At 46.0% G+C, this 15,663-nt stretch overlaps 1 protein-coding gene across 1 annotated transcript; it reads right to left on the reverse strand.

Moving 5' to 3' along the window:
* Nucleotides 1-2,713: 2,713 nt before the first annotated feature.
* Nucleotides 2,714-15,621, reverse strand: cyb5r1 (cytochrome b5 reductase 1). The gene is made up of 9 exons (XM_015342198.2): nt 15,506-15,621; nt 10,212-10,361; nt 9,663-9,735; nt 9,160-9,266; nt 8,882-9,011; nt 7,591-7,674; nt 6,544-6,629; nt 5,747-5,846; nt 2,714-4,532 (listed from the first exon to the last, which is right to left on the reverse strand). The coding sequence occupies exons 1-9, from the start codon at nt 15,518-15,520 to the stop codon at nt 4,360-4,362; spliced, it is 918 nt and encodes a 305-aa protein (XP_015197684.1). The 5' UTR covers nt 15,521-15,621; the 3' UTR covers nt 2,714-4,359.
* Between the last annotated feature and the right edge of the window lie 42 nt (nt 15,622-15,663).

Here is a 15,663-nt window from a genome sequence, read left to right on the forward strand (position 1 = left end):
GGTCCTAATGCCCCAGTATAGTGACAGGGACACTATACTGTAGAAAGGCGCTGTCCTTTAGATGAGATGTAAAACTGAGGCCCTGATTTAAAAATCCAGGATCTTAAGGATATTACCCTGGCTTCCTGGCCAAATTTCCCATTGGCCTTTACCAGTCATGGCCTCCTAACAATCCCCATTTATGAATCATCACTCTGTTCTCCTCCCCACCGATAGCTGGTGTGTAGTGAGCGTGCTGGCACACTATGGCTGCCATCGCATCCAGGTGGATGCTGCACATTTGTTGTGGTGGAGGGGAGTCCCCATTACCTGTAAAACGCTTTGAGTGGAGTGTCCAGAAAGTGTAAGTGTAAGCAATTATTATTAAATCAAAAGAACAATTTGTGTCTCGTCTGACCACAACAACTTTAGCCACATGTTTGCAGCATCACCACTTGAATATTGTAACGCTTACGGCCGACAGGCACTGTGTAAGAGCCGGCGTACCAGAGCAGGTGACGTCACCGCCCTTCCCTGTGATAGCAGGACTACAGCTACTGGGCTGTAGAGAGATCTCTCTTTAGCTCACGGGGCTAGGTCGCTGCAGAGAGACGCGGAAGTCCCGGGTTCGAGCCTCCAGTCGGGATGGGGCCGACCAGATGCGGCAAGGGCGCCCGCCTGAGCCCCCGTTACGTTACATTGGTGTCAGAGCGGGGTGGGATAGCCCTTCGCCGGGAACGGCGATTTAAGCAGGGGAGAGTGTAACGCTTACGGCCGACAGGCACTGTGTAAGAGCCGGCGTACCAGAGCAGGTGATGTCACCGCCCTTCCCTGTGATAGCAGGACTACAGCTACTGGGCTGTAGAGAGATCTCTCTTTAGCTCACGGGGCTGGGCTCTTGAGCCCCCGTTGCGTTACAATATGTTGTTGCAAGCTCCATGCAGGGTTATGGATGGGTTTGCCGGCTAACAGAGGTCAGTTTTGTGTACTGATGGGGATATTGTTGGCTTTTGGATATTTATTGCCATCTGAGACATAGAACTCTGCAGCTCTTTCAAAGTTGGCCTTACAGTACTCTCCCTCCCCTGATTCCTCCTTGACCAGTTGCTAAGTTAGGAGGGACGATCTGATCTAGGCAGTGTCTGGGTAGTGAAATACAACTTTCACTCAGTAACAAACTTCAACCGTGCTCAGATGTATCGTCAGCAAACGCTTTTGAAGAGTATTAAAAAATATTTCTAATCTTTTCCCTTTCTAAAACTTTATCCTCGAGATGGTCTAAAAAGTTGCTTTGTTTTAATGTTTGAACCTTTGCTTGAAATTCACTACCTGACTGGGGGACCTCAAAGAGACGGATGTATTTATTCTGAAAGATTTTGATTATTTATGGAGTTTATAAGGTGTTAAATGTACTTCTGAGGTCCCGGTGTTACTGTAAGCTTAAAATCATCTCCTGCAATTGTTTTTTATTTGCCCTAAATTAATTTTGTTAAAGACGTATCTGTAGTTGTCAGATTTACAATTATAAGAACATCAACAATTCTACAAAAATAAAGGGGAGCATTTGTTTTATTCTTGAAGCTAATTGAACCCAGAATTAATCCAGTCTTTTTCTCAAAGAAGCAAAGGTATCACCGTCAACTGTACGGCTGGGTAGCTTGTTCCACTCTCCCATCACTCTTTGTGTTAAGTTGTACCTCCTGCTCCATTTTAATAGGACTTCCCTGCTGTGCTCAAATTTTCAACTAGCCTACAACTGTTAATAGTAGTGACATATTCCACCACACATCCTCCTGTTTTGGAATAATAGGTTATGTGTAGGGCTGCTTGCTCATTATGACGATTATGATCATTATTAACTGAGCCAACCTCTGGACAGTCCACAGTAAATTAAACAAGACGATACAATGTAAGTCTCGTACTGTACAGCTATAAACCTTAGTGCCTGACCGTAGTATTAGAAAGGTGATCTTGAGAGGCCGAGGTGCAAGAGCAAGGGTTAGTACACCTTCTAAGCAGACAGCTCTACAATGCTACAACACACCTGCTCCCAAAATAACAGAACTGGCCCATTCCTCACTGTGCCTAATGCAATTGACAATTATCCTGGTATATGTAAAAGTTTATTCCATGCTGAAAAGAGAAGACAAGAAGGGGAGGACCCCACCGCCAAAATGTTATCTTCTCTTTTCAGCATGGAATAAACCTTTACTTGTTCCTTTGCAGCCTACGCATGCTGACACAGCTCCCTGCTTGAACTTATCCTGATATATGATCCATCATGCCAAGCTCACAGCTATGGGGCACAAACGTGTGCGTTTGGTCGCTCTCTAGATGAAGTTGCATAATGAAGGCTTTATGCATATTTTATTGATCACTTTTGCAATAAATTACAGTTCTGTAGAATAAGCATCTGTGGAAATTTAGCAGAGTTGAGATCAGGTTAAGGTCTAGGCTGAGTTATTAATTTTCTACTGAGTCAACATTATGAATGAGTCGACAGGTGGTCTTTACACAGAGAGTTGAGGGAGTATGAATCGGCTGAACCGCCGATACCCCTTTCAAGCAACGTCTGAATGAGATTCGGAGATCAAACCTGTGATCTAACTAGCAATCAGGCTACACTAGTCAAACACTCTCCTGTCCCCTGTCCTTATATGTTACTGTTCTGCTCCAAGCGTAGTATGTGTAAAGTACTGAACAGTACAAAGAAATCACAACAAAACCAACCACATTTGAGCATTCAAACATTTTATTATGGCATGACGCCAGAAAAACAAAAGGCACCTTTGTCATCACTGAGGCACAGCCTTGATGGCAGCTTCCATTGCCAGGCTGAGATCAATCACCTAGCTGCCATCTCAATCGGTTTTAGAAATTAGAGCCACGACTACTATTGAAACAGATTTCCAAAAGCACTATACCACCTAGTTTTACCAGTAAGACAGCGAGCCACTCAGATCAATCACTAGTGACCGCAGTGTTCATGAAACTGCTGGTTTCTTTAAAAAAAAAATATCCTTACAACATTTATTCTGTAGTTCCACACCTCAGACAGCACAGAATCAACATCCAGAAACACCAGGATTTGAAAATGTGTGGGATTAACACAGCAGTTTTAAGGAACTGAAGAGAAGGTGCATAGTCGATCGATAAATGGGATAGTCAAAGCACTGAGCTCAGTGAGAGGCTTACACATTAGGTAAATTATGGACGTAGATTACTATTATCCACCCAGAGCAACAAAAAACCTCAGTGCGCGTGTCATTTTCTCATCCTATCACTCATTCTTAGTACTGACCCATGTTTTGTGAGCGGCGGCAAACAATTTAAGAAAAAGTGTCCAGCTGGCAGGATGAGAAGCCTATCATGCTTTTGCGCTCCTCGAGAAACGACTCCAAGCATGACCTGTGTACCTTCTAATGAGCCACATCCACAACAGGATCCCTTGCTCACACTGCAGTGCTAAGGAAAAAAAGAGCTCAAGCACAGCGCAGTTCAGACATGTACAGACAGACGTTACTGACCTTCAGTCCATCATGCCCAAGACACCGTGCCAGTTTTAACTAAAGCAGAAACCCGTGTCCTGAGTGCAGGACACACATTTCTGGGCAGTATTATTTAATTCAGGTGCATATATGTTTGCAAAGCTTTTACTACGAAACCCTCTCCAGATCACTGAGACAAGCTTCTGGAAACACCACGACAGCTCTGGGATGAAGAATCTGCTCTGACTCGGAGGAAAGAGGCTGTGATTCTCTCATACCTCACCACAGGAGGGCCCCACCATCTAGAAACACTTGTGTGCCAGTACTCTTCTCAGATTCCTAAAAATGTGCCTTTCAACATCTAGCGTCGCGTCGGGAAGTGGTCTTGTTCCAAAGCAGAATTTTGTGAATGAGTACCCAACCTTCCAGTCTCTCCTCTGCGCTGCCCCCCGTGCAACACTACAGAGGATGCAGGGAAACTCCAAACGACCTCCGTTTTGAATGACCACATGGACCTTTGGGTTCAAGCCCCAGAGCAGAGCGGTTTTGCAGAACTATGGAATATTAAAAACGATAAAACAGAAAAATGACCCATCACCAACAGGCGCAGGCTTCGCCCTGCTTGAGCTGCCCTTAACGCCAGGCGCCACCCAGCTAAAAAGATGACAGAACAGCAGAAGAAAGTCAGCAGAGATGGTGGGGGGTGGGGTGGGATGGGTAGGATGGCTGCAGCTTAAAACACAGACTAGAGTTTGGAAATCCACAGAACATCCGACAGGTGAAAATCCCCCCCGGCACATTTCTCCATACTTTAAAAAAAGGCCCTTTTAACAGTAAACATTACAGATGTGTTGTGATTAATGCCCTGCTGTGGTTAGTGGAGGCCCGGAGTCTAGTAGGTGAAGCGCTGAGCTTGCCGGTAACCCAGCTTGTCCAGGCTGGGGTTGCAGGCGAACTGGATCATGGGCGGCGGGCCGCATATCAGCACCAGGGTGTCGTCGCTGGGAGGGGGGAGGTGCTGCTGGATCATGTCGGCGCTGATAAAGCCCTGGCTGAAGTCCCAGACTGAGAGGAGGGGGAGGAGCAGAGAGACGGGGCTCAGCGGGCGGAGAGACGATCCCTGGTGGCATCAGCGTGCCCTCAGGACACTTCGAGGAAGGATGGGATTTGAATGGAACGAGTACAGTGATTAAGCCCTTGTTGCTTACTGTTTATACCAGTGACCTTCACGGCATAAGATTACAATTCCTGAAAGTCCCTGGTGACTGCAGAAGGGAGCACATACCCCGTTTCTGCAAATTGTCTGTGCATGTGAAGATATCAGTGGGCTATGTTTCCTGCCACTGCCTCCCTCCATGAAAACATGTGCGGAATATTGTTAAAATGTAATGTGTAAACTAAACGTGTAAAACCAGTGCGAGCACTTACAATACTGTATTAAAATGGCAAGACTGAAGAAATGAACTTGACAAAATCCACAGCTGACTGTACTGGTGTGCTGTGATTGGTTGGGTCATCAAGTTATCTTGCAGGATCTAGTGCCACAGTGGTACTGTGATGCCGAGCTCTAAAAAAGCATATACAATCAAAGGCTAAGCGCACAGATCCTGATGCTGCTTATGACAGGATTCTAGTGAACAAGATCTTGCATCTTATGTCCTCAATGTTTTATTTTTTTGCAGTGCCCTATTATGGTAAAATGACTGACCCTCACGGTTCAGACCAGCAATGCTCGTGAGCGGTTTGCCTGCCCACATCGGGTGTAGGAACACTAGATCAGTTTGCTCCGGGATGTAGAATCAATATTGATCTCAGCAAATGTGGGGCACTTCATTTACCTGTTGCAACTTTACAATCCCATCTTATCTCAAAGCCTCTTGAGAATTGCAGGCCATACTCTCACTGTTTCAGAGTGCTGCCCTGCTGTCTTTTTGTTCAAATGATGGGACAGCAATGTCAGGAGTGAACAGCAGAGGGAGCTGTAGGCCTCTGAGACAGTAAGAGATATTAGCTGCTCTGCCAGCAGAGTATTATTAATTAGGAACAATACCGGAAAGTAACACCTGTTGTAATGCACACTAAATCACAAATGATCCTGAAACAAACACAAACAGGAAAAATACATAACAGCAAATTGTGATCATTTCCAATATCACCAACATTATCAGTGTGGGAAAATTATGTTAATTACTCATTATTTAGTATTGAATAGTGCATTGTAAAACATCAGTCATGGTCTCTGAGCCACACTCCAAACACTGACCCGCTGCCCTGCCTACCTTCAGGAGCCCTGTCCACAGTGAACCAGAGCTTGAAGCGCTCTGGGTGTCGGACCTGGATCTCCTCCAGCTCGTCCTGAAGCAGAATGTCCTTCTCCGTCTGCCGGTCAGACACACAACCAGTTAGACGCCATCGAGAAGTGCCCCAGTGCCCCATGCTGCCCCCTGCAGTGCTCTGGAGGCTACTGACAGGAAGCTGCTGTTCTACTGCAAATCCCACAGCTCCCCCTCCCCCCCAAAAAAACTGACAATATCCCTCACACCCCCTCCACAAATCTAACAGCTTGTGCTCAAGCATGCAGTACAGATAATCGGTGACTCCAATCTGCAATTATTAACAGTCTCAGTGGGGGGTTTTAATACATGAGCCAGGTGAGCTACACCTTCACTAAGGTTGGGTCCTCCTCCTTGCTGACCACTTCAATGTCTCCCTCAGACCTGTTTGCAGAATGTGACACGGCACCACTAGGAGCACACTTGTACGGCAGTCTGAGACACGTCTGAATGCTCAGGGCAAACCCCTCCTCATTGCTTTGTCAGCTCCAGCGAGCTTGAGAGCTGCTGACACCTGCCGAATGGCCAGTCGAAATCTCTAAGTGCTGGCAATGGGGGTGTTGGCTTCCACTGAGCACTGGCTGGCTCAGCAGGAGCCCGTGCCTCTGCACAGTGTCGAGACAGCCCTGGGGCTGCAGGAGGGGGGGGTCTCTATGGAAGCCAGTGGGTGCTGCCATGGAGGAGTGGGCGGAGATGTGCATTAAAGCGGGGTACGGTGTACGGGGGGGACAGGGGGTGCTGACCTGGTTGGCGAAGAGCAGGTGGCAGACAGTTTTGTCAGTGGGGTCCTTCATGATGGCACGGATCAACTGCAACATCGGGGTGATTCCTGCACAGAGAAAAAAAAAACGGAGAGCAATCTGAGAGAACAGCTTACTGCTACACGGTACTTCATGGAGACTGCAAGCACACACAGAACACCGACAAAGACAGAGACCAAAGGGGTCAGAGGGCAAAGTTCACCTGCTGCTGAACGGTGCTCCCCAGAATGCATCACATACTGCCCCACTACCAAACCCAGTGAACACTTAGCGCACATACACATATTACAGGCTGTTAAGTTACTATTTACTCACCTACACCAGGTGTTCCCCAACCATGGTCTTGGATACCCAGACACCTGCCAGTTTGTTTTCCAGCCAAGTTGTGAGTTATGCCATTGATTTTGGAATTGATAAATAGCAGGATTAATCTGAATGTTTTCAGATTGTAAACCTATGAGAGGGAGCCTTTTAACTATTGAATTTCTTAATTAAAAACAAATCCCAAAGTGCAGTTGAAAAAGTACTTCCAAATGTTGAAATCAACTGGCTTATTCATTCAATTAGGTAATTGAGCTCTGCTGAAATGAAAACCAACTCCAGGACAAGGACTGGGAACCCCTGACCTCCACAATCATCCTTTCATGATTAATTCAAGTTTATATTACATCAACCTAATTAAAAACAACAAAGATCCACGTTTTTTCTGAAGTATATTTGAAAGCCATGAGCTTCATGTAACTGTATAAGAAAAATAAGAAAATCTGTGATATCCAGATCAGAACGACGGGACTCCTTAAAACATACCGCACCACAAAACCGGACATCTGAACAGAACACAGCATTTACACCCAGGGCTATAAAGTTTCTAACAAAGTTCCAAAAACATAGTTTCAAGAACCTGCCTATTTTGAAAGCTTTCCAGGATTTGTACCCTGTAAATGAATCTGATCTGTAATATGTCATATTTTTACACAGGAGCTGTTGACAGCTGGATTGATCACGTTGTCAGGCACGCTGGTACAGTACCTGTGCCCCCGGCAATCAGCCCCACAGCGCTGGCGTTCTTGATATCTGGTTGGGACTTCTTATCTGGCTGCACTGCAAACTGACCTGTGAAGTGAACAATGGGGAGATTTGTGAGCCACAGGGACTGTGCTCATCAGTAAAAGCCAGAAAGAATCCCTGTGTGTAACACAACCCCCCCCCCAGAGGCAAACACTCCCACTGCTTTTCCAGAACTCTCATTTTAACCGCTGGAGTCTGGAATTGTAGCCTACAATGTTTATTTTTATATAAACAGGATCCAAGAGGGTGGTAGCTTTTAAAATATTTGTTTTTGCAGTAAGTCAGCGTAGTCTATAAACTTTCAATCAAGATGTGGGCAGTAGACGTCTTCTTACACAAATGTATTTTTTTTTCGCACTGCACCTTCACAAGCAGTAACTATACGTGTGTTTAGGAATTATTTTTAGAAGGCAGGCATAAAAAAAAAAAAACTTGGGCTTAACCTGCTTGGCTAAGGATCAAACCCTGTAAGTGGAGGCCGGGACCCTTGTACAGAGTGAGAAGTTAACCAGGGGCAGCTGTACAGGTGGAGATGGAGTGAAGGAGGGATCCAAAAAGACAATGGAAAGAAGAGAGAAGGGCTTCCTGTGGTCTTTATAGCTTTACAGGAAGTGATGTCACAGAGGATTAGGAGCTAGAGCAGTTGAAGTGAAGAATAAGTCGGTTGCTGACATCCCTCCTGAACATTCATTAAAAACTCCATTTAAAAGTCATGGGTGACAAAATAAACAGGAAATATGAAGAGCCTGAAATTACTTACAAGGTAGTTATAAAGTCTTGCACTCACCTCTGAGAAGAATGCTTTAGATTATGTTCGCTAAATGAGGTTATAATATATATTCTACTAAAAATCAATTAGGGATAAACTGTGGAATGATAATGATAATGTATCAACTGATGCTTTCTGTAGTGATGAGGCTAGGGACAAGATGAATACTACTGCACTATAATTTGCCAGAACCTCCATTTTTTCACCGGTGATTAACAGAATATCTATGGATTTATAAGTGACAGTAGTTATCTCCACCCACCCACCAGCAGTACAGAGAGCAGTACTCTCTGTCCTGCTGGATCACAAGCTCTTGATCACAGCTGTGAACTCTGTGAGCGCTTCTCAGAGATGACTGATAAACACCGCACCTCACACACACCAGAAAGAGGTCCACTGTGGGCGTAATGACCCCATGGGGGTCTTGTGTGTTTCCTCACAGACAGGGGGTGTACTGAGAGGGAGATATTGAGGTCTCAGTACCGTGGCCCTGGTATTCCAGCAGGCCCCCTGGCCCTCTGAAGTCCACCACGTCTCTGATCTGCAGACTCTCCAGGTACTGAGACATCTTGCCTCCTTCCGGGAACTTGGGGTTGACATTCTTGAAGTAGATCTGTGGAGGACAGGGGCCTGATCAAAAGAGCGCCGTGACGTTTTCACAGGAGCTCTGCTTCAGCTGCCACAGCCGCGGAGTTGGCCGTCGGACTTCGGGAAGGGGCGGGTGAGCAGCTGGCGCCCCCCGTTAGAGGTGCGGTCCGTACCTTCACCACCAGGTCCACAAAGCCCTTGTCATCATCGCTGGACACGGGGGTGTAAGGACGCACCACCAGGTTGCCATCAATTCGAGCGGATAGATACACATGCTTCCCTGGAAGAGGCAACATCACACCGTCACATAGCGCACGATATGCCGGACTGTTGAGGAACACGAAGCAAAGACAATGGCAGCTCATGCTACACGAGTAGGCACTAGAGGATACATGCAAATCACACCAAGCTCATATAGGCGTCACGTCTCTATGCCACCTAGTGTGCCCTGTCTTTGTGGTGTTAGTGCCCTGTGGCATTCTGGTACTCTCCTTTTTATGCGTGTACCATATTTCATTACTGCATCCACAATACTCTCACAAGTGCCCTGTGTATGTAGAGTATGTATTTAGTGAATATACGTGAAGCTCCAGAGCTACGTCATCAAGCCCCGTTTTGCTTCAGACCCTTAGGGCCTCTCTCTGAAACAGGGCCACGAGGCGCCTGAAGGGCGTACCGACGGGGAGGCCCAGGATGTGGTCCGGCGTGGGGAGGGCGAAGCGGAACTTCCTGGTGTCGTGACTGATCACCTGCGGAGAAAAGCCACAGTGAGGGGAGCCGCAGCACAGACACCTGGGAAAACAAACACGGACCGTCGCACTGAGCCCGCTGCGCTCTTCCCCCATGGCAGCACCAGACTCCCAGCGAACCAAACACCAGTCCCCTCAAGCAGATTTCCTGAAAATGCACCCCTGTGGGAATACAGTACTTTGGATGCAATGGAATTGAATTATTGAATTAAAACGTTTAAACTGCCGGGAGGGAACGTTAAGTCATGGTCTCCAAAGACCATGCGACATTGTCTCACCTTCGTGGTGCTGTTTTACTGTTGAGAAACACAGTCATGTCAGTTTGTCGAGTGTGCCGAGTTAGTTGGGTGCCCTGCCCTGACTCTAATACGTAACGACAGGCCAACAGCCTTCAAAACACCATGTGCCATTATTTCCCAGTCCTCCATGTCGGTTTCCTGTAAGTCAGGGTTGAAGACATCTGTACGGGCTAATACCTCTTTGTCAATGAGCCTCAGCTGGTACTTGACGTTGGGGTCAAGCAGGGTCACCGGCGCCTTCTTCTTCCTGCCCAGCAGGTAGCTGCCCACGAAGTAGCCCACTGTGGAGAGGACGGCCACCCCCACTGCCACCAGCACCCCTGTGGTCTGGACAAAGAGAGAGAGAAGTGGAGGCAGAAATACAGAGACTGGAGTGAAAACGTTTGCGCTGGAGCCATGAGCGTAACACAAGCAAGAACAGAGCTCATATTACCTACTATTAATAAAACAGATTACATTGTATTGTTCAGGTTTTGCCAGCTGAAGGCTCCATCTGTCTAGAAGGCAACAGTTGGTCCTGGATTTTTCCAGAGTTGTTACTTTGTTCCAAGTAAAGTAAAATTGTATGAACAGATATGAAGCTAAAATCCAACTAAATACCAACAGTATGCTCATATACTTCAGCAGTGTAATTTTGACAAATAAATGACTACACTGCTGTCCGGGAGGAGAGTGGATTCTAGTATTGTTACCAAGGTACCAAAGAACACACAAAGTCCATGTTGGAGAGACAGACGATTCAGTATAGTAGGGTCTGGACATCTGCCAATTAAACATTCAGGAATTCGTTTATTGGTGATTTGGGTTGGCCGAAGGGGTCTTGGAAGAAAAGCAGAAGAGGATGAAATTGAGCCAAAGGTTGTCAAGCACAACTAGTGAGTGAGTCTCTCCCTGCCCCCTGCCCAGGTACCTATTACCCAGCATCTGTGGTCTTGTGTTTGTACTGTAACGATTGCCCCTGTTCTCTGTCCACAGTGATGGTAATGATTTTAGCTGATTACTATAGGTTTGTGATTACTGTTGTTTGTTTTAGTTAACCAGGGTCATTTTAATTAACTTATACCAATACATCCATCCATTTTTAAACTGCTTAATCCAATCCAGGCAAGGGAGCTGGAGCCTATCTCTGGAACTAATGGGTACAAGGCAGGATAGACCCTGGAAGGAATGACAGTCCGTCACAGGACACACGCAGACACAAACACTGACACGCACATACTAAAGAAGGCTGCACGCCCAAAACGTTGTGTTTCCTTTCTTCTCTTTTCAGCATGGAATAAACCTTTTACTTCTTCCTTTGCAGCTTACGCATGCTGATGCAGCTGCCTACTTGAACTACTCACACACAAGCCAATTAACCCACCAGTATATCTTTGGACTGTGGGGGGAAATCGAAGCACCTGGAGGAAACCCTTTCAAACACTGGGGGGAACATACAAACTCTCTGCAGATAGCTCACCAGGAATTGATCTTAGGGCTCTAGTACTGCAGGGCACTAATGCTAACCACTGCACCATCGTGCCACCACAAATGCACTCAAAGCCATTAAAATAAAGAGAAAACTGGACGTTTTGGGTGGTTCTGAGAAGGCAACACTACAGGAACGCAGGATAACCTTTCAAACGAAGTACTGTGTTGTTAAACGTCACTTCTTATATACTTCACATCTGGTAAACTCAGGGGAGCACCCCAGCTTTAGCCTGGAAACACACGAAAGAGCAGGTAGTGGTCAAACAAGCCAGAAACACTTACAGCTTGCGAGTGTAACTTTGGACCACGAAAGAAGCCCCACTTGGCTTCTGAACCATGACCAGATGGTTGTGCTTCACCTTGAAGTGTGATTGCCAAAATCCCGCTGTTGAGCCTCAGTCTTGAGCAGCCAGGAGGCCGTAAACAGACTCGCTTAGCAGCTATATATGGTCATTTTGCAGGGCGGCGAGCTGTGAGCTTCAAGGGTGACTCACTGGCTCTGTCGCAGCTCTATTTCTGTTTCTCGTGTGAGGACAGGCTGCTCAGTTCACTGCAGCTCTCTGCTTCTCTACAGCGCTCGTGCACAGTGTCTTTCCGTTCTGTCTAGAACCCATACACAGCACAAGTAACGGCTCTGGCAGAGGCAAAAAGCATGCCACACAACACCACGCACAGAACAGAGCTGACAAACATTTGGTCTGGCCGAAGGGGTTCCTGGAAGAAGAGCAGAAGGGGATGAAATCGAGCCAAAGGTTGTGAAGCACAACTAGGGACTGAGTCTCTTCCTGCACCCTTCATCACAGTATCTCATAACTTGGTCTTGTGCATCGGTGGCGCGGTGGCTCTATGGCTAAGGATCTGCGCCTGTGGCTGGAAGGTTGCCGGTTCGTATCCTGCGGTTGGCAGAGGAATCCTACTCTGTTGGGCCCCTGAGCAAGGCCCTTAACCCCAACTGCTCCAGGGGCACTGTATAAATGGCTGACCCTGTGCTCTAACCCCAAGCTTCTCTCTGTCTGTGTGTCTCATGAAGAGCAAGCTGGGGTATGTGAAAAGACAAATTCCTAAGACAATAATCTGTATATGGCTAAAAAAGTGATCTTATCTTATCTTTGCAGAGCCTGATGCAGATGATCAGGCATGTTTTGGGTACAGGGGTGTCACTGTTAAAGCAATGCATTAGTGCTGGTGTACAGCTCCACCTATGGAACTGTGGACTCCTTAAAAACACGCACAGAAAAATTCCACATCTCCAAACTCTTGTCCTTCTTGAAAAGGTCTGTTCTTTTCAAGAAAAAAAAGCAGGCTGCACAGCCTAAAATTGGATCAATGCACAACTCTGTACAGTAAAGCTTCGTGAAGGTGGGTCTCAAGGGCTGCAGCAGGATTCCTTTATCTTGGTAACAGACACTGAGTGTCAAAAAGGCTCTCAGAGAGTCTCAGGAACTAGCCTGTTCCTTTAAATCACAGTCTCAAAATCAAGTAATGGAAGACCCAAAAAAGAAAAGGCACTGAGCTCTTTGAAACCCCTGCTAAACATCCAGTAAAGACTTATAAGCTTTATGCAAAAATCCAGGAGAAGAAATGTATCCCAGACTTTATGTCTACCACTCAGCAGAGACACCACACCCAGCTACAATGAGCAAACACACAGCCCACAGCACCCTGTCGCCCAGGCAGGAGCTTGGCTCCCTTTGAGGACCACACCCAGCGTCCCTGCACGTGCAGAATCTCACGTGGGTGGGCTGCACTACGCCGACACAAGCAGTAATTCTTTCTCTAAAGGTGCTTCCCTTGATATGCCAGCATATTGCTTTATAGGAAGAGGAAACGCATGGCTTTGTCTCCAACTGTACTTGCTTCTCAATAACAAATTCGCCAGTTTCTGTTCTGACTTGCACAGTAGTTTCGAACGCTTTCATTGAACTGCTTGTTTAAACCTGGAGGATGTCTTGCATACGGCACTCACAAAAAAGAGAAGCTTGTGGAAAACTGTGCGGCATCATTTCCCTTATTTCAGGACAGACTGGATTTGCACTCGATGCAGATGAGACTGCAGCCAGTTCCCCAGACAGAATCGGTAAAGCTCGTTTGAATGGTGCTGCGTAACGGCTTCGTAATCCCTTCACAACTGTAGCACAAGGTGTTACAATCACATGCTCTATAGGACCGCAAACGACATAGCAAAGCAGAAGGGGTCATGAATGTCTGAGGATTGTTTTCTAGTGCTAGGTACAATGACAATGCTAAATCAAATGTCATGAGCTCTTGTGCGCGTTATGTCATGTGCAAACATCCTGATCCGTCTGAGGACGTGGTGCATGCTTGTAGTGCATGTAAAAATAAAACAAAGCTGCACTGAGCTACCGATAGAGACACTAAGGTTAAATCTGGACTCCAGGGAACTGACATCCAAATATCTTGTCCTAAGGAACACTGGAAGCTGTTAAAAGGGGGCAGAGAGCAGCTACTATCTGTGGCAAGACTTTTCCAACCATGAATGCAGTCCACTGTTAAATCCATGAGGACCTGAGTTCTCTTGATTGATCAGATTACTTGTTTGAGTCATCAATACCTTGCTGACTGACCAATAACAGGTGACTGACTGGTATATATCTAAAAGGAAAATACTTGATGACAAAAGAGAACCAATTCCTCAGGAAATAACTGCCCAAGTATTATTTTTTTAGTTTTTGAATGCACTAAGACAATGTGTTGTGTCTTGCAAGACATGAGCCGGTTGTTGCAATAACATTATAGTTTTTATGGGTTAACACTGTTATTACAACATCCTGAGCCAGGATTAGAAACAATGCAGGGAAAGGTTCCTTTTCTTATGTATTAAACAATTACAGTAGCCTGTTGTACACACATTTCCTCACTAACTGACTTTGTCAGCGTTCAGTGCTAATGTGAAGATTCTCTGCAAGGTGCGTTTAAGAAAATACACACAACTTGTTTTAAAAAAAAACACAAAACAGCACAGCTATTTTTTTTAATGGTGACATGCTCTCTCTGTCCTTCAGAGGTCAACTCTGAAGGTGAAGATCTTCTTTAATCTTAAAAAGTCATTAGACCCGTGTCTTTACCTCTTTAAAATCATCCTTATCAAAACGAATGTATCCCAGACAGGGATAATGCAGGGCTGTCGTCAATAGAAAAGTAAAATAAGCAATTTACAAAATTCCAGCAATTGAAAATTAAATTATTAACACTTTTACACAGCAATATGTTTAATTGCATCATATCGCCTGTTCTTTCTAACAAAGCAAAAAGTTTCCTTCACTCGAGTTAATTGGACGCACTGCGCCCGTCTGCGGAAAACGTCTCCGCATAGACATCCGTTTTAATACACGGCAACACTGAAAACACAGGATCCGCCTTAAAGAAAGTTAAAGAGGAATCCAACACCGTGCATGTACATTTCAGAAAAAAACCGCCCTGAGAGTGTATGCACATCCATTAATTATATTAGCGCCCCCCCCCAAAAAAAAAAACAACAACAACAACAACAACAACAACAACTCACTGTATCATTTGTGTGCATTTGTGGGCGTTATCTAGACATGCAATTCGCAAAAAGCTTAGCAACAACAAGTCAAAAAATAAAAATATATTCGTTACTGTGGGGCACATTTACTTTAGAAAACGCGATTAAGCACAAGAATAGCTACGTCTCCGAACACTTAAAAAAAGACATAAACCTCCACGGAGCAGTTCAAGGCGGACTGGAAAACCGAGCTCATGATGTCACAAAAATCTCCACCGTAGAAAAAACGCACACAATTCGCAGAAACTACCATTTTCAGCAGCCCTGCGTTGCAACCTGTGTTGCAGAAGATGAAACTCCGTTTATCGCCTACAGTTTCACGCATCCCCCCCATATTACGCAAGAACTGAGACATCGGGGTTAGTCTTGTATCCCTGGCAAGGCTGTGATTGCCCCGCTGGTTGGAGATCTTCAATTAACTCGTTACAAGCGTTGAGAAAAAAAGATCTCTTACCACGCTGTATCCCATCGTTACTCCGTGAATCCTGGATCAACGTCTGTCCGGCACCGCCCGGGTACTGAGACTAAGTGACTCAGCTGTCAAACCCCTAGCATTCCCACACAGCCCGCCTTGATCCCACAATCCAGCGAGATGACGCGCTGTTCCTGGTG

Source organism: Lepisosteus oculatus, chromosome 5 (genome assembly GCF_040954835.1).
Source record: "Lepisosteus oculatus isolate fLepOcu1 chromosome 5, fLepOcu1.hap2, whole genome shotgun sequence".
NCBI classification, from domain to species: Eukaryota; Metazoa; Chordata; class Actinopteri; order Semionotiformes; family Lepisosteidae; genus Lepisosteus; species Lepisosteus oculatus.

Bases quoted from the DNA above. Each gene is read 5' to 3' on its own strand.
- cyb5r1 (XM_015342198.2), bottom strand. The intron at 9,736-10,211 runs GTATTAGCCCGT...TTTTCTCCGCAG, and splicing joins TGAGGCTCATTGACAAAGAG to GTGATCAGTCACGACACCAG. The intron at 7,675-8,881 runs GTACTGAGACCT...TTCACTTCACAG, and splicing joins GCTGGAATACCAGGGCCACG to GTCAGTTTGCAGTGCAGCCA.